Genomic DNA, 26570 nt, shown 5'->3' on the forward strand with positions numbered 1-26570 from the left:
TATTTAGCTTAAATTCCTCTACGTGAACTCTCTCATTTCAGAGCTGAAGGAATTGGAAGTCAGTCTGGTAGAATAATAATTATGGATAGTTTCATGGGACATAAGGTCTGCTGCTGGCTCTACCTTTTGTGTACCTGTATGCCTTAATAGTGTCAAATGAGGATCTAGCTGGCTTCTAAGGCCCCCTCTGCCTCTCGATGAATCGTGATGATCCTGCGCATAATCAGACTTTATGCCTTACCAGCCAGTATATTTTTTTTTCTTTTTTCCCCTTTGTAAAAATGGTATTTTATTTTTCCAAATACATGCAAAGATAGTTTTCAACATTTTATCTTTGCAAAACCTTGTATTCCAAATTTTTCTCCCCCTACTCTTTCCCCTCCCCCTTTGTTAGGGAGATAAATATTGTGTTTGTGGCTTCTCTCTTTTAGTTATTTCTTATTTACACTGTATGTAACTTATTTGTACATATTTGTGTCTTTGTTGTCTGCTTCAGTAGATTATAAGCTCTTTGAAGACAGGGACTATTATTTGCTTCTTTTTTCTATTTCCAGCTCTTGGCAGAGTATCTAGGAATGTTTTTTGTTGGTTAAGTCGTTTTTCAGTCAAGCAAGCAATCCTATGTAGGTTAAACATTTGTTATAATGCACAAGAATAATCAATATACTTTATTTTTAAAAATCTTTGATTGCTTTCAGTGTAAAACTTTCAAATGTCTTTTAAAAAATTCATCTGAAATCAGATTAGAAGTCCCTGCAGGGACCATCTGTATATCTTTTAGTAGCTTCTTTGATTTTGAGAAAATGATAAAGAAGGACGGAGAGAAAAATATGTATTTCTTGACAACTTAGTTTGGTTATTTCATCCTACACATGGGCCTGAGAGGAAGGGAGGGAATAAGCATTTATATAACACTTCTAAATGCCAAGCACTCTGCTTGAGAATATCCAATATTTGTTCAATCATTTCAGCCATATTCGACTCTTATGGCTTCATTTGGGGCAGCTACTGGAATTAAGTAATCTTATTATCCCCATTTTACACCTGAGGAAAATGAGGTTGGTTAAGTGATTTATCCTGGATAATACAGTTAGTAAATATCCAAGGTTAAATTTGAATTGGGACTTCCTGATATTAAGCCAGTATTCTATCCACAACACTACCCAGCTACTTAGCACATTCAACTTGCATTTATTAAGCACCTTCTGTATGGAAGGCAGAGTGTTAAGTATTGAGAATACAAAAACAACAATTAAAAACCAAACCAGGGGTTGCCTTCAAAGAGTTTATATTCTTCTTTATAAAGCAGTACAACCTAGGGAACGTCCCTATGTAAAGTACAGAGTAAAAGATCTTTCTTAGAGCAAGCTTCCGTGGTTCCTACTGAATTTCTCTATCTCTCTAGTCCTAGAATCAAGAATTAAATTGAAATCCAACAGGGTACTAGAATGGAAGGCTAAGCTATTGATAATCAAGATTTTTTTCCCTCTCCCTGTGAGATTACTTTTGGTCATTAAGTATTTTTCATTGCTTCGGCCATGACTATGTTAGAGCTTTCAAAACTTTTGATGGAACAAGTTTTTCTGGCAGATAAACACTGATTTTTATCTTTAATGGTTAGACTCACTATCTTTTTTTTTTTTTTTTTTCTCTTCAGTGTCAGGAAACAGCCTCCTGGTCCAAACTGCTTGAAAGTGGAGAGAGCTAACCCTCATCTGAAATCTCTGGCAGAGAAATCATTACAATATTTCAGAAACAATTTGAGCAGGTTGGAAGTTGTGGGGGACATGACTATGGAGCCCGAGAACTTAGTTTCTCGGAATAAAGAAACAGTAAATTGGGACATCAATGATATGAAACTGCCACAGGTATGTACTAAGTCCATATTCTAGGAAGCTGGTTTCTAAGAATCTACTTGAAACTGAATTCCTTTCAGTCTCTTGAATGGACCGATCTTTAGAGCTTGATTTTCTTATCTGGACCACTAGCCTGGTAAAAATTGATAGAAAACTGGAAAGATCCCAGCTTAACCTTTTGTCTTGGATACTTTAACTGACCTTAGACAGCTGAGGAGGAAAAAATACCCAACTCACCCTATGGTTGTGGTCAGCCAGATTCCCAAATTAATCTTTGGCTGAAGGCAAAGAACACCATTTCCTATCCAAAACACGGTCAATTAGAATTGTGCCTACTGATAATTTGTTAGGGAGATAAATATTGTGTTTGTGCCTTCTCTATTTTAACTATTTCTTATTTACACTGTATATAGCTTGTTTGTACATATTTGTATACTTGTTGTCTATTCCAGTAGATTTTAAGCTCCTTGAAGGCAAGGACTATTATTTACTTCTTTTTCTATTTCTAACTCTTGGCAGAGTACCTGGAATATTTTTTGTTGTTAAGTTGTTTTTCAGTGATGTCTGATTCTCTTTGACCCTATTTGGGGGTTTCTTAGCAGAGATACAAGAGTTTTTGCCACTTCCTTCTCCAACTCATTTTACAGATTTTGAAACTGAGGCAAACGGGTGAGTGACTTGCCCAAGCTTACACAGCTCTAAGTGTCTGAGGCCAGATTTAAACTCAGGAAGGTGAGGACTTCTTGACTCTAGACTAGAATTCCATCCATTGAGCCACCTAGGTACTCTCCTGGCATTTAGGAGGCACTTAATATATTAGACTGACTGACTAGTGAAAGTCACAGTTATATAGTATACTAAAAAGACCATTGTACCTATTAGCCAGTAGAGACCTGCGGTTTAAATCTCATCCTGAATACGATCTATGTGATCATGGGGAAATTACTCTGTGACTTCAATCACTCTGAGCTTCCATTTTCCTCATCTGCAAAATGGGGACAGTAACGATATTCCCCAGTAGTGTATTCCTGAAAGGGTTATTTTCTGTTCTTATTCACCCGCCTTTTTCCTGGTACAGGCATTTCCCAGTGAGTTAAGGGCACTTCTGTGATTTATAATCTTAGAAAGTTGCATTAGGCATTGAAAGAAATTAAGTGATTTACCTAAGGATTTAAATAAGAGATAAGGTGCAACCAAAGCAGCATTTGAAATCCTGTGCTCCTGACTCTTAGGTTAGCTCTTTATCCACAATACTTCTCTAGTAAGTGGTTGTATCAAATGAAGTGTTTGTAAACTAGCAGCTTCATGCAAATATCAGTTATTATCGGTGCTTTATTCATGTGGAGGTAAGATGGCACAGGGTGAGGGAGAAAGCACTATACGATTGTACATTTGTGGAAGGAACAATATGCATATAGTATATATAAAACACATGTAGTGTATATATATATATATTAGTATGTTTATGCATATATATAACATGTGTATGTGTCTATTTGGTTTCCTGTCATTTCAATTGTGCACGAACTTTTTCGCGAACCCATTTGGAATTTTTTTTGGCAAAGATACTGGAATAGTTTGTTCTTTCCTTCTCCAGTACATGTATTATAAATATATTATTTTTGCTATAAGGCCACTCTTACCTTCACATCCAATTTCAATCTCTTCTACCGTCATTGAAGACCATGTCTTCTTACTGATGCTTTAGGAAAAAAGGAGAACAAGAGATCGTTTTCATGTGACAATTTCATATAATTGAAGTTTATTCAATAAATCCTCAGCTCAGTTTTCTCCAAACAAGTACAGCAAAATCTCTATATTTATGGGATTTGCAGTTATCTTTTTATATAATTAGTGGAGTGATTATTATAGCAATTGGGTTTCATTTACACAAATCAATTTAGTTCCATTCAACAAATGATTATTAATCAACCACTAAGTGCAGATTGTAAATATGTGTTTTTTGTTGTTGTTCAGTTGTTTCAGTCACATCCAACAAACTACAGATAAATATCTATGGAGTGCCTACCATGTGTGAGTCACTGTGGTAAGCTCCAAGAAGGAATTTGCTGTTGTTTTGTTGATTAGCCACATTGACTCTTTGTGATCTTGGGATTTTCTTGGCAGAGATACTGGATTGGTTTGCCATTTTCTTCTCCAGCTCATTTGGCAGATAAGGAAACTGAGGTAAACAGGGTTAAGGGACTTACCCAAGGTCACATAGCCACTAAATGTCTGAGGCCAGATTTGAACTCATGAACATGAGTCTTTCTGATTCCAGGTCCTGTGCCAACTGGTTACCCTAATGTGTGTGTGTGTGTATACACACACACACACACACACACACACACATATATATATTTATACAAACATATATTATATAGAGACACATGTATATACACATATCTATATATACATATATATTTATATGCATATATATTATATATAGACACATGCATACACATATATCTATATATATATAGATAAGTTTAGTCTTCTACTATCCATAATATGTGTGTATATATATGTTAAGTTAGTATCCAAAGGAGACCTCATGTCTTTGGAATTTTTACACATAATATACAGCATGTTATGTATCCATAAAACTATGGAGTGATTTTGACCTTCTTCTTACTTTAGAAGAATCATCTTTTTAACTCTTGATTTAGCCCCAAATAAGGATCAAGTCATTTTTTTTTGTGGGATTGGGTTAGATAGGGATGTTTTCTCCTGTGAGTTTTCGGTAAAGCCACATTCCTAGAGGATTTCACAATTTGTAAGGAGCTTTCTTTCCTCACAACAGCCCTGTATAGCAGTTAGCAAAAAGGGTTACTTACTAGAGACTAAGAAACTGAGGCTCAGGGTGCTTATGATAACCTGATCTTCTCAAGATCACACTTAAAAGGAAGAAGATTCTAACCTGAATCTTTGAAATTGGTATTTAGAATCATTTCTATTACTTCACAGTAGAAAGATACATGATTTTACTCATTTCTTTGACTTGGAAGCTTTTTCTTTTCTCTTTTGGATTATGAACTTAATGAACAACATGAAAAGCTACATAAAGTGGAACAGGACATGAGAATTATAGATGAAATGTACATCTGTTACATTTATCTTGCTGCCTTGTTTTGGACTCAATATCGTTTTAATGGGAACAAGTCCGTCCAGGAGGACCAAGAATGAGATTCTAATGACATAGAATGTCATGGAAGAAAACATCAGAAGTCATATAGTTGATCTAGTGTCTGATAAGGCTTAATCTAGAAAGAGGGTTCTTAACCTGAGGGCCATTAACCTTTCAAAAAAATTTTGATAGCTATATTTCAACATAAGGCAGTCAGGGAGCATAGAATCTGGGTGTAGAGTCAGGAAAACATGAGTTCAGATATGGCCTTAGATACTAGCTGTGTGACTCTAGGCAAGTCACTTTACCTTGTTTGCCTCAGTTTCCTTATCTGTAAAATGAGTTGGAGAAGGAAATGGCAAACCATTCCAGGCATATCTTTGCCAAGAAAGCCCCAAATGGGATCACAAAGAGTCAAACATGACTAAAACAACTGAACAGCAACAACAATATTTCAACATAATTGTGTTCTTTTGTAATTGTATGCATTTTATTTTGTGAATTTAAAACTACTAAGTTTTGCATTTAAAATTCTTAAGAATTTATCAGATTTTATAGAGGTTAGACTACTAGCCTTTATTGAAGGAAGATTTTTGTATGCTAGAATACAAAGCTTGCTCTGGAGTTCAAGGATCTGAGTTTAAATTCTCCTTTGACACTCATTACCTGTATGACCTTAGGCAGGTCATCTACCAAGGACTTCAGTTTCTTCATCTGTAAAATGCAGTGGTTAAACTGGATGGTCTCTGAATTCCATCCAGCTTTAAGAACTATGATCCTCCATAATGCATTTTAGTTTATTGGCAAGTCATGTATCCTCTCTTCATCTTCATTTCCTTAACAATAAAGTAGGGATAGTGATTATCAGACTATACAATAGAAATTTAAATTATTACTGGACCATAAGATCATAGATTTAAATGCAGAAGAAACTTTTTTGTTGATATTCATTTGTTTTTCAGTCATACTTGACTTTTTGTGATCCCATTTGGGATTTTCTTGTCAAAGATACTAGAAAAGCTTTCCATTTTCTTCTCCAGCTCATTTTACAGATGAAGAAACTGAGGCAAACAGGGTTAAGTGACTTGCTTAGGGACACACAACTACTAAGTATCTGAAACCAGATTGGAATTTAGGAAGATAAATTTTCCTGACTCTAGATCAGGTACTTTATTCACTATGACACTTAAGTGGCCCAGAAGGAACTTTAGAGGTCAATAATAATGCTATCATAGTCACAATAAAATTATCTGCTGTCCTTTACATACACATGTGATTTCAGTAGAATGGGGACCGATTTCAGTAGAACTAGGGAGTAGAATAGAATATATGCAAACTCAAATAGAAATATAGTCTTATGGGCTTATAAAAGCATAAATTAACCTTATTTATGTTACATTATATTTTTATTTTGTTAAATGTTACCAATTACTTTTTTTTGGCTAGGCAATTGGGGCTAAGTGACTTGCCCACAGTGTCATATAGCTAAAAGTGTTAAGTGTCTGAGGTCTTATTTGAACTCAGGTCCTCCCAACTCCTAAATTGTAATCCAATTACATTTTAATGGGATTAAGATTGTGAAAGAATTCATAGTCTTAGAAGGCTTTAAGTTAAGGAACTTTCCCAGCTAGCATTTATCAGAGATGGAACTTGAACCAGCTATCTCCTATTCTATACTAGGCTGCCATTCTTTAACCTTCATATATAATCTAAATCTTTTCTGCTGTCATTTTTTTTTGGGGGGGTAAGGAAATTGGAGTTCAGTGACTTGTCCAAGATCACACAGCTAATAAGTGTCTGAGGCCAGATTTTAACTCAGGTCTTCCTGACTGCAGGGCCAGTGTTCTACCCACCACACCACCCAGCTGCTCATTTTCTGCTGTCATTTAAGACAATGTCTTCTTATTGATGTGTTAGAATTAATGAAAAATAAGAGATCACCTCTTTTTATGTGGCAATATCATATAGTTGAAATCTATTCCAAAGCCTCAGTTAAGTTTTCTCCTAGCAATTACAGTAATCTCTATATTTGTGAGGTTTGCATCTATCTTTTTATATAGTTAGCTGGATGATTATTATAGCAGTTGTGATGTTTCATTTATTCACAACTCAACACAATTCAATTCAACAAATGCATATTAAGCAACTGTTGTAAGCAGACTGTAGGGCTGAATACTGGGAGAAATCAGATAATTCCTGCCTTCATATATCTGGCTCAAGAAGAAGGTCCTAGCCTATAACCAGGGCCAATTTATTGTCCCAAATTGCAGAGAGAAGAAAATAGAGACAGATTTTAAAAAATGAAACACGTATAATATAAGAGGGATCAAATGTAAGATTTGTCTTCTAGAAAACCATTCAGTGTTCAAAATAAAAAACACCTAAACATTTGAATTCACATTCCAACATGAATATATGAAACTTGAAAATTTTCTCAAATACACAGACTTGCAAGATTTTAACATTTCCTTCCAAAATGAAATTTGAATTTTCAAAACAGTTTGCTATTTATAAAGAAGATACTGAGATTCCAAGCAAGAGTTAAGTGCTCTTCAGTTTATCAGAGCAGTGAGTACAAGTAAGAAATGTGACCTCCTAAAGCAGAGAGATGATAACATCCCTCAAACATGTTTAGGTTGGCTGCTACACTAGACCTATCAACAAGACCAGGCACAAATTAGCAAGATGTGACAAGTATCACAGCCCTGAGGGATTTTTATGTTTTATAAGTATATGTATTCTTTGTTCTTCGATTATTTTAGTTAAGTCTCCATCTTTGGGATGCCATTTGAGATTTTCTTGACAAAGATATTGGAATTATTTGCCATTTCCTTTTCCAGATCATTTTATAAATGAAGAACTAAGGCAAACAGAGTTAAGTGACTTGTCTAGGGTCACACAACTCTTAAATATCTGAAGCCAGATTTGAACTCAGGAAGATGTTCACCTAGCTGGCCCACCTAGCTGACATATGTATTTACTTCCCTAAATCTTTTTCCCCTTGAGTTTTGAGAATATAATTTTCCACCATTTTCTTGGAAAAAATTCCAAACATGGAGGAATTACTTCCATCTCAACTGTTAACTTGTCCATATGAATTTTATTTTCACAAGGTAGGTATTTCTCTCGAAATTCAAACTAGATCCAATAAATTAGTGTGTTTTACCAGAATTACTGTCCACAGGATCTTACATTTTACCCATCTATTTAGCTATCAGGGTTACTTTCTTGCAAATAGTATATTTTTATCTTTTGTATTTGGCTTGTTTCATTCATGTGATCCCATTTGGGGTTTTCCCCGCAGATACTGAGTAGCTTGCCATTTCCTTCTTCAGCTCATTTACAGAGGAGCGAACTGAGGCAAAAAGAAAAAAGAGATAGATGACTTGTCAGTCTAGGTCACAGTGTCTAAGGGTAAATTTGAACTCATGAAATGAGTCTTCCTTTCTCCATATCTGGCATTCTATTCACAGTATCATCTAGCTGCCTTTAACATTTTTATCTACTCAGGTTAAATTTGTGGCCTTGAATTACCTCAGTTGTATTCAAGCAAGTCTATCAATATATAAGCATTTATTAAGTACCTCCTATGTTCCTAGCACCATGCTAGGTTTTGGAGGTACCAATACAGTGAATGATGCAAACCCGGCCTTCAATGTGCATATGTCCTGAAAAAGGAGTTTGTAGGTTTTTTTTTTTTTAATAATTTATTCCCACCCTCCCCCCCAGGTAACTATGAGATATGTATTTCCATTAAATCCTATAAGTTTCAGTGAAAAAGAGTGCTGTGTTTGGAGTGAAGGACTTCATTCCTAGGTTTGGCTCTGTTAATTACTACCTGTGTGATCTTATAAGGCAAGTCACTTATACTCTTGTAGCCACAGGTTTCTCATCTGCAAAATATGGGGACTGGATAAGATGACCTCCGAACTCCCAACTCTGAAGGAGCCTAGTTGCTTCTGACCTAGTGTCCAACTTCCCAAGGTCTTTTGGATTTCTAGTTCTCTACTGTTTAGCTCCAGGGAGCTCCCACAAAGCTCCAGGTCCCTTACTCTTCCAAGCCTATTTTGTACAAAATACCTCATATTTCCTAAGCCAATTTAATGTGTCTATTTTGCTTTCCAGTTCTAGTCTCTTTAAAATACTTTTGCATGTACAAAGTTCAAATGCAATTGCTTCATGGTTTGTGCAGCTTTAAGCAGCAAATCTCTGATGTTTGGTTTTTCTCTTAACCAAATTACAAACAGGCCTTCAATTAGGCAGATTATTGTATACTTTCAGATCCAATAACCTTTGAGGGTGGTACTTGGTGGAGTAACTTTGAAACCCTGATCAAATTTCATTCTCCAAGGTGGAAAGACTGGGAAAAAAAAAAACAACCACCTTTCTTCTCCTTCCCTTCTCTCTCCTCCCTCTTCCCCCCGCTTTATTCTTTTTTTCTCTTCTTTTTTCCCTCCTTCCCTTTCTCCCTCTTTCTATCTTTTTGCCTCTCTCTGTTTCTGTACCTCTCGTTTTCTTTCCTTCTCTTTATGTCTTTCTGCCTCTGTGTCTTGCTGCTTCTGTGTATCTCTTGTTCTCTCTCCCTCTCCCTGTCTGTCTTTCTCCTCTCTATTCTGTTTCTTGTCTTTCTATTTGTCTTTTTCTCTCTTCTTTCTGCCTCCCTCCCTCTCTTTACCTCACCCCTTCTTTTTCCCCTTTCCCCTCTCAACTCTTCTTTTTGTCTCTTTTTTCTCTCTTTTTCTTTCTTCTATTTCTGCCTATCTCAATATTTCTGTCTCTATTCCTCTTTGTTTCCTCTTGCTTTTCTGCATCTATCTCAATATCTTTTTCTTCCTCTCCCTGCCTTTCTCTATCCTCTGTTTCTCTCTGTTTCTATTTTTGTTTCTGTCTTTGTCTTTCCCCTTCTTTTTCAGTTCTTAACCCCTTTCCTTTTCCTCGTCTTTTTCAGCAGAAGTTAAAAAAAAAAAAACCCAAATCCCCCAAAACTCCATCCACACCCACAGCCACCAACTTTAAACAAAAAGGTTGTCATAGCCATTGTGCAGACTGTCAGTGACAAAGCAGGGAGGACATATTCATAAACCAACAGCCTGAAACATTTTGTTCCTAACCACTAGCCAGTTTTCAAATTAAACCCCAACCACCGAGAAACGGAGAACCATTAACTCACAGCATTCCAAGGTCCGAGAAGGTTTTTTGTAACATGATTGGCTAAGTTTGAACTCAGTGTCTCCAGAGAATCCAAACTGAAACCTGAGAAATCTTCAAAACAGGGACAAGAAGGCTTATACTACCTATATGCAGAGAACAGAGGACCGGGCTTGGATTGGGAAAACCTAGTTTCAAATATAACCTCTGAAACTTATTATTATAATCCTACTTGAACTGTGTAACCTCATTAGGTTTGGGTCTACTCCAAAGGGCTTATCTATTAATTTATTGACTACATTGGTGGAGAGATTTCCATCACTCAGAATCTGCCCCATCTGTCTCACCCCAAAACCAGAAAACTGATCAGAAATTCAGAAGTAGGAGGGACCCCAGAAACCATCTAGTCTACTGTGAATCTGCAACAATGGCTCTGTCCTAATCATAATTTTGGTACTCATATTCCACATCTGAAGGGAATGTTGCCAAAACGGTAAGAGAAAGTTTTGAAATAGATTTGACTTAAATTAGCCCTTTGAATGAGAAAAGCCAATAAGAAAAATGAGACCTAATTAACTCCCTATGTGAAAACCATACTCCAGAATATTTAATAAATGGTATGTGACTTAGAGGCAAAGGCAATGACAACTTTACATCCTGATGATGGAAACCGGTGATAGCTCTACATTCTTTGCCCATCACTTCCCTGGGAGTGGGAAGAGAGAGAATAGCTGCCCAATGTCAACATTAGCATTTCTATTTAAAGCAGGTGACTGTGGATGAAGGTTTTTATTTTTCTCTCTCTCTCTTTTTTTTAATACTGTAGCAGGAGATGGAAAATTCCAAGGAGGCCCCCTTGAGTCAAATAATAAGAAAAAATAATGACTGAAGAGACAATGTGGTGAAATGCAGAGCTAGGCAGTCTCAAAATTAGGACAGATCTGAATTTGTCTTATTTCCAAGTGTCCATACGGCAAAGCACTTAGCTTATCAGTAATCCAGGCAACTTACTAAGGTCATAAGTTGTAGAGAAAACATTGATGCATCTGGAGAGGGAATTTTCTTACTGGGAGTACCTTACGATGAAATTAGGTCAAGACCAAAAAAATCACATGAGAAAAACAAACAAATTCCCAAACTAATAGCTAGTCTTATCTATATAGCCCTTTGCAAAGCTTTTCTCACAGGAATTGTCTGAGGTAGTTAGTAAAAACGTTATCTCCATTCTATAGATGAAAAAAATAGTTTCACTACCATATACCTAGCAAGTGGGAATTCAAACTTGTATTTTTTAATTCGGAGTCCAGATCTTTTTGAATCACAGAGCCAATACTTAGAATAGTTATAAGGTGCTGGCCAAGGTACTTGGCTTTGTTTGCCTCAATGTGCCCATTTGTAAAGGGGGACAATGAGGGATGCACTGCCTGTCTCACAGAGTGGCTGTGAGGAAAGCATAGGATAAACTATGAAAAGCTTTAGTAGTTTGAAGCATTATGATTTTCTGATTATATCCACCTCTCTGAATTCTTTCTTTTTAAAAATTATTTTATTTTATTTTTTAAAATAATTATAACTTTTTATTGACAGAGCCCATGCCTGGATAATTTTTTTTACATTATCCCCTGCACTCACTTCTGTACTGATTTTTCCCTTCCCTCCCTCCCTCCACCCCCTCCCCCAGATGGCAAGCAATCCTATACATGTTAAATATGTCACAGTATATCCTAGATACAATATATGTGTGCAGAACCAAACAGTTCTCTTGTTGCACAGGAAGAATTCGATTCTGAATTCTTTCATGATTATATCTGCAGTCAAAGACCTGTGCATGTTGGGTTAGGGAACTGAAGGAAGCTGTATTACTAGAAAAGCTCTTGGAAGTTCTTCATCTGCTCCCTAAATTACCTTTAGGGTCCTTTGTTTCTCAGGTTAGGACAAAGTAGTTAAGGAGGTAAATGACGGGAGAGAATAGAAGGTGGGCTGTTTTTGTCTGAACAGGTTCTACCTAAACAAAATCGGAGACTTATTCAGTCCCTTTTTCTTTCCATATTTCTCCTCACCTATTTCTCTATGTGAATACTACCCCATAAGAATGTTAGGCCCTACATGGATGGAGCAGTGTCAGGATTTATTTATCACCAGGATTTATCTCCCCTAAATTGATGTTGGAAAAATCATATATTTGGAGCCACAGTCCATCTAGAAATGGTTTGAGAATGAAATTAAAAAAAAAAACAAAACCCTAACAACAATAACAAAAAATACCCAACAACTAAATGATTTCACTCTGTTCTTGGCTTCAACAAAAAGCATGAAAATCATTTGTGGACTAAAGGAAATTTCATCCTTTATTTAAGAAAAAAATTTTTTGTAAGGTCCTGCAAAACAGTAGAATTTCCAGGGCAAACTGCCATATTTTTCTGAATCCCAGCTTCCTTATCTCTAAATGAAAGAAATCAGACTAGATGGGGTTCAGGAACAGCTAGTTGATGCAGTGGACAGAGCACCAGCCCTGAAGTCAGGAGCCCCTAAGTTCAAATCCAGCCTTAGACACTAAATACTTCCTGGCTGTGTGACCCTGGGCAAGTCACTTAATCCCAATTGCCTCAGCAAAAAATGATAATAATAATAATAATATAGGGTTCTATGCATTAGTATTGTAACAATAAACTTTGCTTTACAAAATAGATTTGTTCCTAAAAATGTTCTGGGAATTTTAGCTAATTGAATATTTGAAGTGCATTCAGAGAACTTTCAAATGATCCTTCTGTGAGTCCCTTGTCTTATTACTATTTATTGTTTTATATTATTAAAATCTGGATTTTTATATCAGATTTGTTTAAAATAAGACTTGTGTAGTTTATTTTGAAATATCTTCTCCTTCAGTACCATAAGCTGCAAAGCGAGTGAGTTTCTTCAGCTATGAACTCTCTACTCTAATTAGTATAATTATCAGACTGTAAACTTTTCTTTAGACTGGACTTCTTGAGATCAAGAATGGGTTTGGGGTTGAGTTTTTTGGGGGGTTTTTTGGTCTTTCTTTGTAGCCCTAGAATTTAGCTCAGTTCCTGGCATGTAATAGGTGCATAATAAATACTTATTGACTCCACCTGATAAAATTGATAATCTGGTTTTTAAAAATAAATTGTAAAACAGTTAAGAAAAAAAGAGAATACTCATTCTCTTGCTTTGTTCTATCATTCTCCACAAAATAAGGTAATTTTTTAAAAAAAGATTTTGTTTCTTTTAATTCCTAACTGAAGTTATGGGTAACTTTTTGTTTTTCTTCTCAGTTAAAAAGTTTATTGTTTAAAAAGGAAAATCTCAGGGTTTCCAAACTTTAAATCTGACTCATTTTCAAGAATATATAATCAGATGAGTAAAGTCATCCACGGAATTAATTATAACTCTGTGACTTCAATGTAATCTGAATCTTTAAAAGATTTAAATCTTTGGTTTAACCCAATTGGCATTTTTTGAGGTAATTAACTTATCTAGTCTAGAAATGAAAATATTTCTTCTTTGCATACTTTCTTTTGATTAACTTGTGTGACTTAAAGCAATATCATCTTTTATGTAGATAACTCATAGAAATTTTCATTAAAGAACTGAAGAGACAGAGTTGGTCTTAGATGGGTTGATCTCATAGTCAGATGGGCTCAAGTCCCTCTTCCGAAGTTAGTTGTTACCTTACCCACAGTACTCAGTCATTGTTTGGACCCTGAATGTAAACAGCATTTGTTTCTGTTTTGACCAAAAACCCTAAAGGTTCTAGTTTATTTATTTATTTGTTTTACTAGTGATTGTAGCCTATGAGTGAAGCAGAACAAATCTACTATGTCTTTTCAGTGATAACTCTACAAATATTTGGTAGCAAGTGTTATTTCCTACTTGAGTTTTCTCTTATCTGGGATATATTCTTTTATTTTTTTCTCATATGGCATAGTGATTCTCCTCTTCTAGATATAACTGAGCTTTTCAAAGGCCTCTCCAAAATCTAGGATCTAAAACCTGAATATACTATTCTAAAAGTGGCCCAACCAAGGTCTAGGTGAGGAGAGTAAATAGAGCTCTTGGTCTGGAATCTGGAAGACTTGAGTTCAAAATGTGGCCTTAGATACTTACTAAGTGATCCTGGGCAAGTCACTTAATTCTGTTTGCCTCAGTTTCCTCATGTGTAAAATGACCAGGAGAAGGAAATGGCAACCACTCCAGTATTTTTGGCAAGAAAACCACAAATGGGATCACAAAGAGTCAGATACAACTGAAAAATGACAAGAACAAGAAGTATTGGCTAGAGAGACATCTTTGGAACCTGGAAGACTTGAGTTCAGAGTCCATCCCTGACCCTCTGCAAGTCACTTAACCTCTTAATGATCCCAGGAGATGAACTAAGAAAGGATTCTTTTTAAAAAGGTTTTTTTAAAATTTAAATATAAATTTAAAAATTTTTTTAAAAATTTGTTCTATCTCTTCTATTCTAGAAGAACAGACTTGAACCTATTATTTTTTACGGTGGGAGCTTTGACTTTCTACATTTCTGATCTGAGCTGGGTTTGCCTCTCCTTGATTAATTAACCACTTAGGAGTTACATAGTGCTTGAAGGTTTGAAAAATGTTATACAAATATTAATTCATTTTGTCCTCCCCAAAAGAGACAAGTGCTATTATCTCTGTTTCACAGATGAAGAAACAGAGGCTGATAAAAGTTGAATAACTTTCCTGGGATCACATAGTTTAGTAAGTCTCTGAGTCTGTAATTGAACTCAGACAATTATGACTCCATAACCAACTGCACCTGTACAGCTGTACCACCTACCTTCCTCTAGGTAACCTGGTGGCACACCCCATCCTCCCCCTTCCAGGGGTTTATCATATCAGTGCTGGATACAGTGTAGCCACATGATTGATTTAGCTCACTGATATTCAGAACTCCTGAGCTCTTCTAGACTTAACCTTTCTGGTAGAAAGGATTACAAGAATGTGCCATAAGACAGGGGTTCTTAACTTCTTAATTCCCTTGTCAGGGGATCTTTGGAAAGATTTCAGAATACCAATGGACATGAATGGGAGGGAAATTACTAGTTTTTTCACTGGCATCTAATTGAAATTTAGTATTTTCTTCAATTTAAAAAAAAATTACTGTTCTGAGAAAGGATTCATAGGCTTCATCACATTGCCAAAGGAATACTCAACACACTTCACACAAGTTAAGAATCCCTGCTTTAAGGATTGATCAGCTAAAATTCATAAAGTACTTAGCACAGTGCCTGTAGTATAGTAGGCAATAAATACTTTCTCCCTCTGTCTTCCTCCTCCCATCTAAGACAAAAAGTTGCATGTCTGTATGAAGGAAGTTTCATATAATCTGAATTGAAGAGCTGGAAGGAACTTTCTTGGTTATCTGGTTCTTCTGAGTTTTCTCCCTACTTCATGTCAACCCAAGTCTAGACAAAAAGAGAGACAGAGACAGACTGTTAGAGACAGAGACAGGCACAGAGAGATAGAAACAGAAAAACTGACAGGCAAAGACAGAGACATAGAAACAAACACAGATGAGAGAGAGAGACAGACAGACAGACAGATGGACAAAGATAGAAACAGAGTCACACAAAGAGAAAGAGACTAAGGCACTGAGAGACTGAAAGAGAAATAATGTATTTATATATATCATTTTTACTGCTTCATCACATTGTTGACATTTATTTAATTTGCAGTCTCCTTAAATCCAAGTCTTTCCCCCCCCACATTAAAATGCTTTCTAGTCATTTTTCTTCCTATCTTTACTTGTGCAATTAATTTCTTAAATTTAGATATAGGTCTTCACTTTTACTTCAAATTAAATTTCAGCTTATTAGATTCAGCATGATGTCCTAACTTGTTATGATTTCTTTTTTACCCCCAACAAACATTTATTAAGCATCCACCAAGACAGCATCCTAAGTCCTGAGGATACTAAGATGAAAAATGAAAACCTTTGTCCTTGTAATCTTTAAGGTCTTTGTGGATCCTTGATTCTGTCACCCACTGTATTTTCTTTCTCTCCCAACTTTATATAATCTACATATTTATTACATATATTTTGCTCTAACTCTCTGAAAGCAATGTGAGACAAATTAAAAACAAGGACAGGTTTCTGGGGCACTCTGCTAGAGACCCTCTCCATATAAGTGTCAATCTATTAATCTTTGATCTGATCTCTTTTTCTCTAACCTTTTCTATAAACTTCTTTTTTCTGACTCGGCTGCATTTAATTATCTATCCTAATAGCTGTATGGCAACTATGGGTGATTTTGATGTAATTAGTGATTTTTAGCACCTTCTGATGATTAGAGAAAATCTGTCTTCTTTTATATTTTTAATCTGCATTGTTATTTCTAAAAATAGGATGAATGAAAGTTTCTTATTTGCCTGTTGAAGGCTTAGAATTTCTGTCACAGATAAAATTGAGATCTAATTTGAATTTTAAGAAAAGGGAAAAGATTGAAAGGAAGGGGAATAAAAGAATATGAAAAGGAAGAGTAGGGAATGCACTCCCCAGTGCAATAAACCTTTCCCACCAACCTTCTTAAATTGTGTTGAACTCAAAAATTATTTCACTCTGTCCATGTGTGGGATCTGCTACTCCAGAATTTATTTTGAGATATATAAAAATTGCTTGAAGGGCTTGGGGGAGATTTCAGGCAAGCCACTGCTTTTTTTCCACTCTCTTGGCTCTACCTCATAAAATGTATTCCCAAAAAATTAGCTCCTCTTACTAGGAAGAAAGTGGGATTAACAATTTCTTCCTCGATTCATTGGAACTTCAATAGTCACTGACTCCAAATGCTTCATTTTCTGTTGAGCACACTAAGGTATTGAAAAGCAAGGATACTTGCCCAAGGTCACACATATAATGTTACAAGCAGAACTCAAACCTAGATCTTCTGACTAGTAGACTAAGAACTGAAAGACCTCAGGGGCCATCTAGGTCAAAAAACCTGATTTTATAGATGAAGAAATTCAACCTGAAAGGAATTAAGTGATTTACCTAGGATAAGGAGCATCAGAGACAGATTTTTAACTCAGATATTTCACTTTAGAGATAATCAATTCTCCCTGTATCATGGTGCTTACATGATATACTTATCCCAAATACTGGATTTATTATTCAGTTGCTTGGGGGCATAGGCACTAGACTTCTGCTTTCATTGATATCTAGTGTTTTCAGATCAGGAAACTCCCAGATAAGGAAAGTCAGCACTTTCTTTGCAATTTATAGTCTAAGAAAGTTGCTTAGAGCACTCAGAAATTAATTGATTTACCCAGGATCTACACAGCCAGGAAATATAGATTATTAAATAACAAGTTGGATGAAAGTCTATAAGTGAATTTGTTTAGTCATTTTTCAGTTGTTTCTCTTCATGGTTGTGTTTCTGCTAGCAAAGCTACTGCAGTGGTTTGGCATTTCTTTCTCCAACTCATTTTTACAGATGAGGAAAATGAGGCAAACAGGGTGAAGTGACTAGAGTCACAGAGCTAGTAAAAGTCTGAGGCCAGATTTGAACTTAACAAGATGAGTCTTCATGACTTGAGGGCTGGTGCTTTATCCACTGTGTCAGTCCAAGCCCTGAATTACTAACTGAGAGTTGGAAAGCACCAAATTGTACATCCAGTCCAACCCCTACCTACTGAAAACTCTTAATTCCTCTCCACAACACCCCAACAAGAAACTAGGCAACTTCTGTTGGATGACTTCAGGGATAAGGCTTCCAAAGCATCCCTGTCTACTTTTGGATAACTCTGTTAGGAAGCTTAGAAGACTCCCTCAGCTCAGTTTCCAGCACCACTCTTGAGTAACTTTCCATTGCTATCATCCAGAGGAATAGAGAGAATTTTTCTTCTAAACATTTGGAGTCTTTAATTTATGGTCTTTTTATCTCTTTCTCCATACCAACCCTCCTCTTCCATTGTGTCTGCTACTATAATGCAAAGACAGCTCTTCTAAGGCAGCTGTTTTTTGTTGTTGGTGTTTTTTTTTTTTGTTGTTGTTGTTTTTGTTTTTTTTTTTTTTAATTGTAGCGCTAAATAATCTCAGGGTATGGGATATTTAATCTGGCATCACACAATTAACTTGACAGCTTTTAATGGTTTCTCCTAGTCTCTTCATTCTAGTTAGCTGCCTCTTTTCCAGTTGTAACTTGATACGATGATATATTTAATCCTGGAAAGGACTTTTAGAACCCAACTCAGACTAGCCCAAACTCAGACATCAAGTAACATCAGAGCTGGGATTCAAACCAATGTCCTCTGAATTCAAGCCACTATGCTATCTTTTCCCCCTGCCAGTGAATTTGAGACAATAGAGACTTTAGAAGTCATCTCATTTTATAGATAGGGAAACCGAATGTCAAAATGTTAAATGATTTGTCCAATGTAACATAGGTATAAAATAACAAGGATTCAGGTCCTTCTAACTGCTATTTTACAGTCTACTTTCTTGTTCATTGCCATTTCTTTGTCCAGTTGTTTTTTGGTCATGTGTGACTCTGTGTCTATATTTGGGATTTTCTTGGTAAAGATTCTGGAGTGGTTTGCCATTTTCTTCTCCAGCTCATTTTATCAGTGAGGCAAACAGAGTGAAGTGACTTACCCAGGGTCACACAGTAAGTGTTTGAGGACAGATCTGAATTCATGAAGATGAATCTTCCTGAATCTATCCACTATTCTACTTCACTTTTTCTACTTCCAAGCATAAACCTCTCTCTCTCTCTCTCTCTCTCTCTCTCTCTCTCTCTCTTTGTCTCTCTGTCTCTGTCTCTGTCTCTCTCTCTGTTTCTCCCTCCATCTCTATCTCTGTGCCTCCCTCTCTTTCTCTGTCTCTCTTCTTCCCTTTCTCCCTCCCTCTGTCTCTCTCTCTCATTTTGCTAGGTTCAACATCCTTTTCTGCCTAACCTTCAGTTCCATTTATTCAACTGCAAGTTGAAACTGCCTTCCTTGCCTTCTGCCTGAACTTCAGCTCAGATGTAACCTCCTAGACTGCTTACAGAAATTTCCTTACTAGCCTCTTCTTTACTGTCCTGGCTTAGGAAGTGGAAATTTTCATTCTTGGTGTGAATAAAAAAAAAATAAGACAAAACAAAACATCAGATGTTAATGGACATTCCTCAGACAAGGACCACTTCCTCTGATCCCAAGAATCTCATTTTTGTCAGCTTCACCTAGGTTTTCCTTTCTTTCTGATGATGCAGGCTCTCCAGAAGTTTTAATCTGTGTTTTGTTTTTACTTTTTGCAACTTCCTACCAATGCATTTCTCATCCTCTCCCTGCCTGCTTGCCCTGGCTGTACCTCACACATTTGGGAATTTCCTCCAATTCCTACTTTCAGCTTGGCATTTTACCCTCAAAGCTTTACAATTCTGAAAAATCTCACTTCTACAACTGGCCCCCATAACCCTGGCATCCCATCTAAGTCTTTTGAAGTTGTTGCTGTTGAAGTATGAATCTATAAAGATGGTTGATAAGGTCCAGTTTAACTCTGAGGTCCTGCAGTTCCTCATTTATGTTAGTGCTATGACTTTAATCATTTCCTGTCTAACAATGAATGGTGGCAACTAGATAAATAAGAGTTTTTAATGCAAAAGGTGATCTGAAGCCTTCACTCAAAACAGGGATTGAATTCCAATCAGAGCTAGAGTTAAGAATAAACTCTAGAAGCTATTTTGTCTTGCTTTAACCCTGTCCTCCTATATACTTTGACCATCTTTTCTTCCCATGATTAAGCTCTATAATTCACTTTAGTATTAGATATTGGTTTCTGGTTACTATATTTTCTTTCATTTGGATCTCCTCAACTCCTAGCTTGTACAGTCAAAGAGGACATTGGTCTTTCCCACTTCCACTCCACTCTAAAATCCACCTTGGGTTTTAGAGGGAAGATATTTTTTCCCTTCAATATTATGTTTCTCATCTCAGACCCGGGGGAATGATCGAATGGAAGCCAGGCTTGTTTTGTGGAAGAACCAATTTCTTGAGTAAGATTTTCTTCTCTCTTGCTTTTTTTTAATGGGGGAAAAAAAAAGTGTGTGTGTGTGTGGGGGAATGACTTAGTATCTGTGTGTTTTGTCTACACATTGCCAAATATTCAGATACTTGCTATAGTGTAGACACAACCTAGGATTGCCAGTTGGGGACATCTGATAACTTCTCACCATGCAGAATGAGTCAAATTGTCTCTTACCTGTGAAATTCAGCAAACATGTATGAAGGCCCTACCATGTGTGGAGCACTGTGCAAGATAATACAGAGATAAATATGCACCAATCCTGAATGAATATCGCTGTCCAGCAGGATGCTGGGAAAAGGCTTAAGTAGTAGGGAGAGGGGTTAGAATGAAAGTGCACGAGTCAGGGCTAAGTGATCCATTCCCATTTGACTTCTAAAGGCAACACCACCAGAAAAATAGCTGTTTATTGGCCAAAAATTGGTGCCAATTTTGTGTAAATATCTACTTACAATCAAAATCAATTTAGCACTTTACATAGAATGGCTAAAACATTAGATCCAGAAGGTAACTTTTGATTTTTTTTTTTTAAATATACGTTGCTTTATGAATCATGTTGGAAGAGAAAAATCAGAACTAGGAAGGAAGAACCATAAAGAAAAAATAACAGAAAAAAAGAAGTGAACATAGCATGTATTGATTTATATTCTGTCTCCATAGTTCTTTTTCTGGATGCAGTTTTTTTTTTTTTTTTTAAGAGGGTATTTTTGGAGATCATCAAGTCTACCCTTTCATTTTATATCTAAGGAAGATGAGGTCATACAGCTAGTAAGGTTGGCAGATTCAGGACCCCAAAATTAGGTCTTTCAAATCCAAGTGCTAAACCTTTTACATTATGCCTTGATTTTTCCTAAATTGGGTTTTAGTTTCTCCTTTTATCCGTTACTTTTGACTGCTGTGATAGTGGCAAGGCAGGAGGAAAAATGGGATGGAGATCAGGCCCCTAAAGAACCCCTCACCAAATAATCTCACCAAATTTTTGCCTCTAAATAGGACAGTGGTCATTACAGAAAAAGAGAATGACTAAAATGGTAAGAGGAAGAGAGGCCACTCTGAGAATCATTTGAACAAACTAAGACTATTTACTTGAGAAAAATAGAACAAAGACAGTGCATGACATGAGAGCTGTCTTCAGATAATTGAAGAGCTGTCATGTGGAAGAACGATTAAATTTGTTCTGCTTGGCTTCAGAGGGCAAAACCAGGAACAATGGGTGGAACGTGCATGGAGGCAAATTTTATCTCCATGGAAAGAAAAACTTCCTAACAATCAGAGCAATCTAAAAGGGGAGTCAATGAACTTCCCCACCTTTTGTCAGGGATGTGGTGGTGAGGTGGGGAGAAGAGTCCCATACGATGGTAAATTAGAGAAGGTGAACTCTGAGGTATTCCCCAACTCTGAGATTTTGTGAATTGCAATCCCAAACTCGCAGCTATTCAGACTCACATCTTCAAAACAGAAGTATCACAAGGAGTCCCTATTCTCCTGATTGCTTTGGAGATGTACATCCATTCTAGTAAGCATTTATTATTAAGGACCTATTCTGTGCTAGACATTATGCAAAGGAGATAGAAATACAAAAAAGGGAAAAAGACGATGCTTATTCTCAAAGAACTTGGGCTAATAGGAGAAATAACATTTAAGCACCTATGTACAAACAAAATACAACCCTGATAAACTGGAGATGCTCTCTGAGGAAAGGCACTAAGAATAAGGAGAAAATTTAATTTCCTTTTCCCAGTTTTAAAAATAAACTTCCCTTAGATTGCTTGGATTAGGGGCAGCTAGATATCACAGCATACCTAGAGTCAGGAGGCCCTGAATTCAAATCAAGTTTCACTTACTAGCTGTGAGACAGCTCTTTTAGAGAGAGAGAAAGAAAGAAAAAGAAAGGAAGGAAAGAAGAGAAAGAAAGAAAGAAAGGGAAGGAAAGGAGAAAGCAAAGGAAAGAAGGAAGGAAGAAAATCATCCTTCACTTTTCATTCCCTCACCTTCCATACAAGTTTCTCTCCTCTCCAATCCATCCTCCACATACCTACCAAAGTGTTCTTAGAAAAGTACAAATCTGACTACATCATTCCCTTATTCAATAAATTTCAGTAGATTTTCATTGCCTTACAATAAATGATAAACTCCTCCATTTGGTTTTAAAAGTTTTCACTAACTGGCCTAACCTACCTTCCCAGTCTTATTCTATTCTTTCTTTTGCAATACTTTGCTAGTCAGCTGGGACAATTAGGTGGTGTAGTGAAGAGAGCATTAGGCTTGGAATCAGGAAAACTCATTTTCCTGAGTTCAAATCTGGCTTCAGACACTTTTTAGCTATGTTCCTTCCCATAATCACTAAACCTCAGTTTCCTCATTTGTAAAATGCCTAATGAAGGAAAGGGCAACCACTCTAGTATCTTTGCCCTAAAGAAGGGTCATGGAAAATTGGACCTAACTGAACAACAATAACAATCCAGCCAAGTTACTCCTCACACACATTTACTGAATCTCCTATCTCTATTATTTTGCATAAACTCTCATATACTCTCTCATAAACTCTCATATACTCTCTCTTTTGCCTCATTGATCAACCAATCAACAAACACTGGTTAAATTTCTGTGATGTGCTAGGTACTGTGCTAAGCACTAGGGATATTGAGGATATAAGACAAAAAGCAAAACAAAAAATAAAAAAAAATTAGTCCATTCCTCAAGGAACTGGTAAAGTTCCTTTCTTTAAGACTCTTCTTCAGTTCTGCCTTCTACATGAAGCTTTGTCGTATTCTTCAAACTGTTAGCCCTCCCCTCCCTCAAAATACCTTGTATTTATTCTATATATACTTATAGGTCTAGATATAGTCATATACACACAAGGTGTCTGGAAGAGAGAGTAAGTTCAAGGGCAGGGACTATTTCCATTTTTGTTGTGTAAGCTCTAGTTCTTAGCACACTGCCTGTCACATTATTATAGTTGCTCAATAGATGCTTAGTAGTGATCATCAATTGATTGAAAGAAAGGATTCATGGAAAGTTATTGATCTTCATGGTTCATGGAAAGAGGGCAGAGAGGAAGGGAAGGGAAAAAGGAGAAAGGAAAGATGGAAAGAGATAAAAAGGGAAGGAAGAATGGAAAGAAAGAAATAGAGAAAGAAGAAGGGAAAGAAGGAAGGTAGGAAGTATGGAAAGAAAGAGGGAGAGAAAGTAGTAAAAAGGAAGGAAGGAAAGAGAAAGAAGGAGATAGAAAGAGGGAAAGAAAGAGAGAAAAGGATGGAGAGAGGGGGAAGGAAGGAAGAGAAGGAAAGAAAGATTTCTTTATATTTTAAAACAGGTACATTGTCTTTAATTCATAGAATCTCTGTAGTTAAAGTAAGACTTGGGTCCAAAGGTCTTCCACACTCCCCCCTTCACCCCTCCATTCTTGAATAAAATTACTTAAGCTTCAGACTCCTTGTCCTTTCTGCTATGGATGATTCTATTTTCCTGTGTGTGTATCTGTATGTATGTGTTTTCTTTTACTTTAATTAACATTCTTGGAGTTTTTATCAGGATGTGAAAACAACCGACTGGTTTCAGGAATGGCCAGATTCCTACGTGAAGCACATCTACAGTTCAGAGGACAGGAACGCACAGAGGCACTTGAGCAGTTGGGCCATGCGCAATACCAACAATCACAACTCCCGCATCCTGAAGAAGTCCTGCCTGGGAGTGGTGGTTTGCAGCCTGGACTGCTCTGCTGAGGAAGGAAGGAAGATCTACCTGAGACCAGCCATCTGCGACAAAGCCCGGCAGAAGCAGCAGAGTGAGTCCGGGGGCTGCTCGTGCTCACTCCTGACTGCTGCTAGCCTTGTCCTAATTTGGACCACTGCAGTAAGACTATCTTGGGGGCTTTCACCACCAAGTGTTTTTCAATACCCCAACAAATCCTTTCCTAAGATAATTACACGGTGAAATAGATAGATTATCAAAAGGCTCTTTTCTGTCTAAAGACGCAGGAACATAGATTCTGAACTGATCGATCTTCTAGTCTAAATTCCTTATTTTACAGACGAAGAAGAAGCAAATGACTTATCGGATGTCATAAAACAAGCAATGGCAAAGCTAGGATCTTCCCCCACCCAGTTAGCTCCATTAATGTCACTTCTTTAGGATGAGAAATTATCTGCAGAAGGAACCTATTAAAATTCAAGTATGATATCATTCATTAATATATTAGCACAAAGCTTTATTAGATTTTATACTTGAAATCTTGGAAAAGATGTCCCTGAGGGAATGTGAGTGGTAAATTCTTTTTTTATATTTTTTTCAGTTAACAAAAATTTGCTTTCTTTCTCTCTCATCTCTCCCTAATTGGAAAGGAAAAAATTCCTTGTAATAAATATGAATAGTCAAGCAAAATTAATTACAGGATTAAAACCATGTTCAAAAATGTATATTTCATTCTATATCATGAGTTGATGACCTGTTTGTCAGAAGATCTATATCATGTTTTGCCATTATTCCTCTGGAATCTTGATTGATCATTGCTTTGATCTGAGTTCTTTTGTTTATTTTTACACTGTCATTATTTCATGTATAAATTATTCTCCTGGTTCTGCTCTTTTCATTCTGCATCAGTTCAGTCATCCCAGGTTTCTTTGAAAGTTTCCCTTTTCTCATGTTTTATGACACATCAGTATTTCATTACATTTAAATGCCATTTTGCCATTTCTCAAATTAGTTTCCAAATCTTTGCCAGGAAGAAAAAGAGCTATTTGGCAGGTAAATTCTAATTGGAACAGGGGCAAAATTTTCTATCAATCAAGTCTTTGATTGAAATCTCCAATTTTGAGAATCATGATTATGCCAGTAAACAGTGTACTTAATTTTAAAGTTATTTACTAATCTAGACAGCACCATAAAATGTCCAGTTAAAATGCTTAATATCATATGGATAGATAGCTGATCTCAAAGTTAAGAAGACAGACTCAAAGTCAGCTTCTGACATGTACTAATGTGACAACTAGTAAAGTCATGTAACCTCCTACATCCCAGGCTTTTTTCTGAGACAATAAATTGCAGAATGGTGGCCAATCTGCATTAATAGAAAGCATTTCCTTGCAGGTTGTTCCCTACATCAATAAAATCAAAGGTCCTGTCTAAAATATAGAATGCAAAGACTCATGGTTTGGCAGGACCAAACTACAGTAAAGTAAAAGCTGAAGAGAGAAAACCCCTCTGCAAGAAATGCTCAATCCCTCATCACTCCCAAACTTCAAATTGGTGCCATTCAGTGGTAGATTTTTTTTTTTTAAGGACCTTTCTATGGTTGCTCACTAAATAACATACCTATTCTTATAAGATCCTAGAATGCCCACATATATCCTTAGAGCTAGAAGGACTTTCAGGGGTCATTTGAGTTAAAACCACTCATTTTGTAGGTGAGGAATTAAGGCTGCTTTAGGTTAAATGAGCTAGCCAAAGTCAGATAGTAAGTAATAGCTAAGATTTGAATTCAGGTCTAAATCTACTTATTATTCTTTCTGCTGGACCATGTATTTTGACAATGGTATAGTGGGATCAACACTGAAGTGAAAGCCAGACAACTTGGGTTCTTGTCTCACCTTTGCCTTTTCCTAGATGGATCACTTTGAAAATGTGTCTGGGTTCTTAAGTAAGGGGTACTTTAACCCAAGGTTTACTAGCTCCTTGATAGATTTAATGGGGTCCATAAATTTGGAAAGAAAAAAATGTATCTTTATTTTTACTAGTCTCTAATTGAAATTTAGCATTTCAGAATAAATTTCTGAAATATGTTTAGAAAAATTGCACATGTTTAACCTATATTGGATTGCTTATTGTCTTGGGGAAGGGCTCGGAGGGGAGAAAAATGTGGAATACAAGGTTTTGCAAAGGTTAATATTGAAATTATCTTTGCATACATTTTGAAAAAAAAATACTATTTAAACAAAAGAAAGGAGATGAGGATGGGATGAATAGGCTTCACCAGACACCAAAAGGTCCCTGACACAAATAAGACTGAGAACTCTTAGACTAAAATCAACATCCACAATTGCTTCCTCTAGTTCTTGTATTCTGTGATTCTGGCCCTCTTGGGTAAGAAGAAGTTTTTGTACTTATATTTATATTTTCTAAGGGCAGTCATATTGCACTAAACTTTTCCTGACTGGCCACGACTATAGGACAAACTATGGAAAAAAAGGGAATTGACGCCCTAAAATTCCCTTTTCCTAGCTTCATCACATGCCTAATGTGCATTGTCCTGGGTTCATGCCTGATCTCTACTAAAAGGCTCTCAAGACAGGGTCTGAGGACACTCAATTTTAGTGTGACTTTTACTCTCTGTATGACTTCTCCAGAGGTATTTGCATTCTAAGACACATCTTTAATCATGGATGAAAAGATCTATTCT

At 36.4% G+C, this 26570-nt stretch overlaps 1 protein-coding gene across 1 annotated transcript in view; it reads left to right on the forward strand.

Annotated features, from left to right (window-relative positions):
• Positions 1 to 1668: 1668 nt before the first annotated feature.
• Positions 1669 to 26570, forward strand: part of GCM1 (glial cells missing transcription factor 1) — a 32246-nt gene continuing 7344 nt past the window's right edge. Inside the window, exons 1-2 of the mRNA XM_012549125.2 lie at positions 1669 to 1868; positions 23708 to 23960. Coding sequence (XP_012404579.1) covers positions 1788 to 1868; positions 23708 to 23960 — 334 coding nt within the window. The 5' untranslated portion in view covers positions 1669 to 1787. The remainder of the gene's footprint in view (positions 1869 to 23707; positions 23961 to 26570) is intronic.

Source organism: Sarcophilus harrisii, chromosome 4 (genome assembly GCF_902635505.1).
Source record: "Sarcophilus harrisii chromosome 4, mSarHar1.11, whole genome shotgun sequence".
Classification (NCBI taxonomy): Eukaryota; Metazoa; Chordata; class Mammalia; order Dasyuromorphia; family Dasyuridae; genus Sarcophilus; species Sarcophilus harrisii.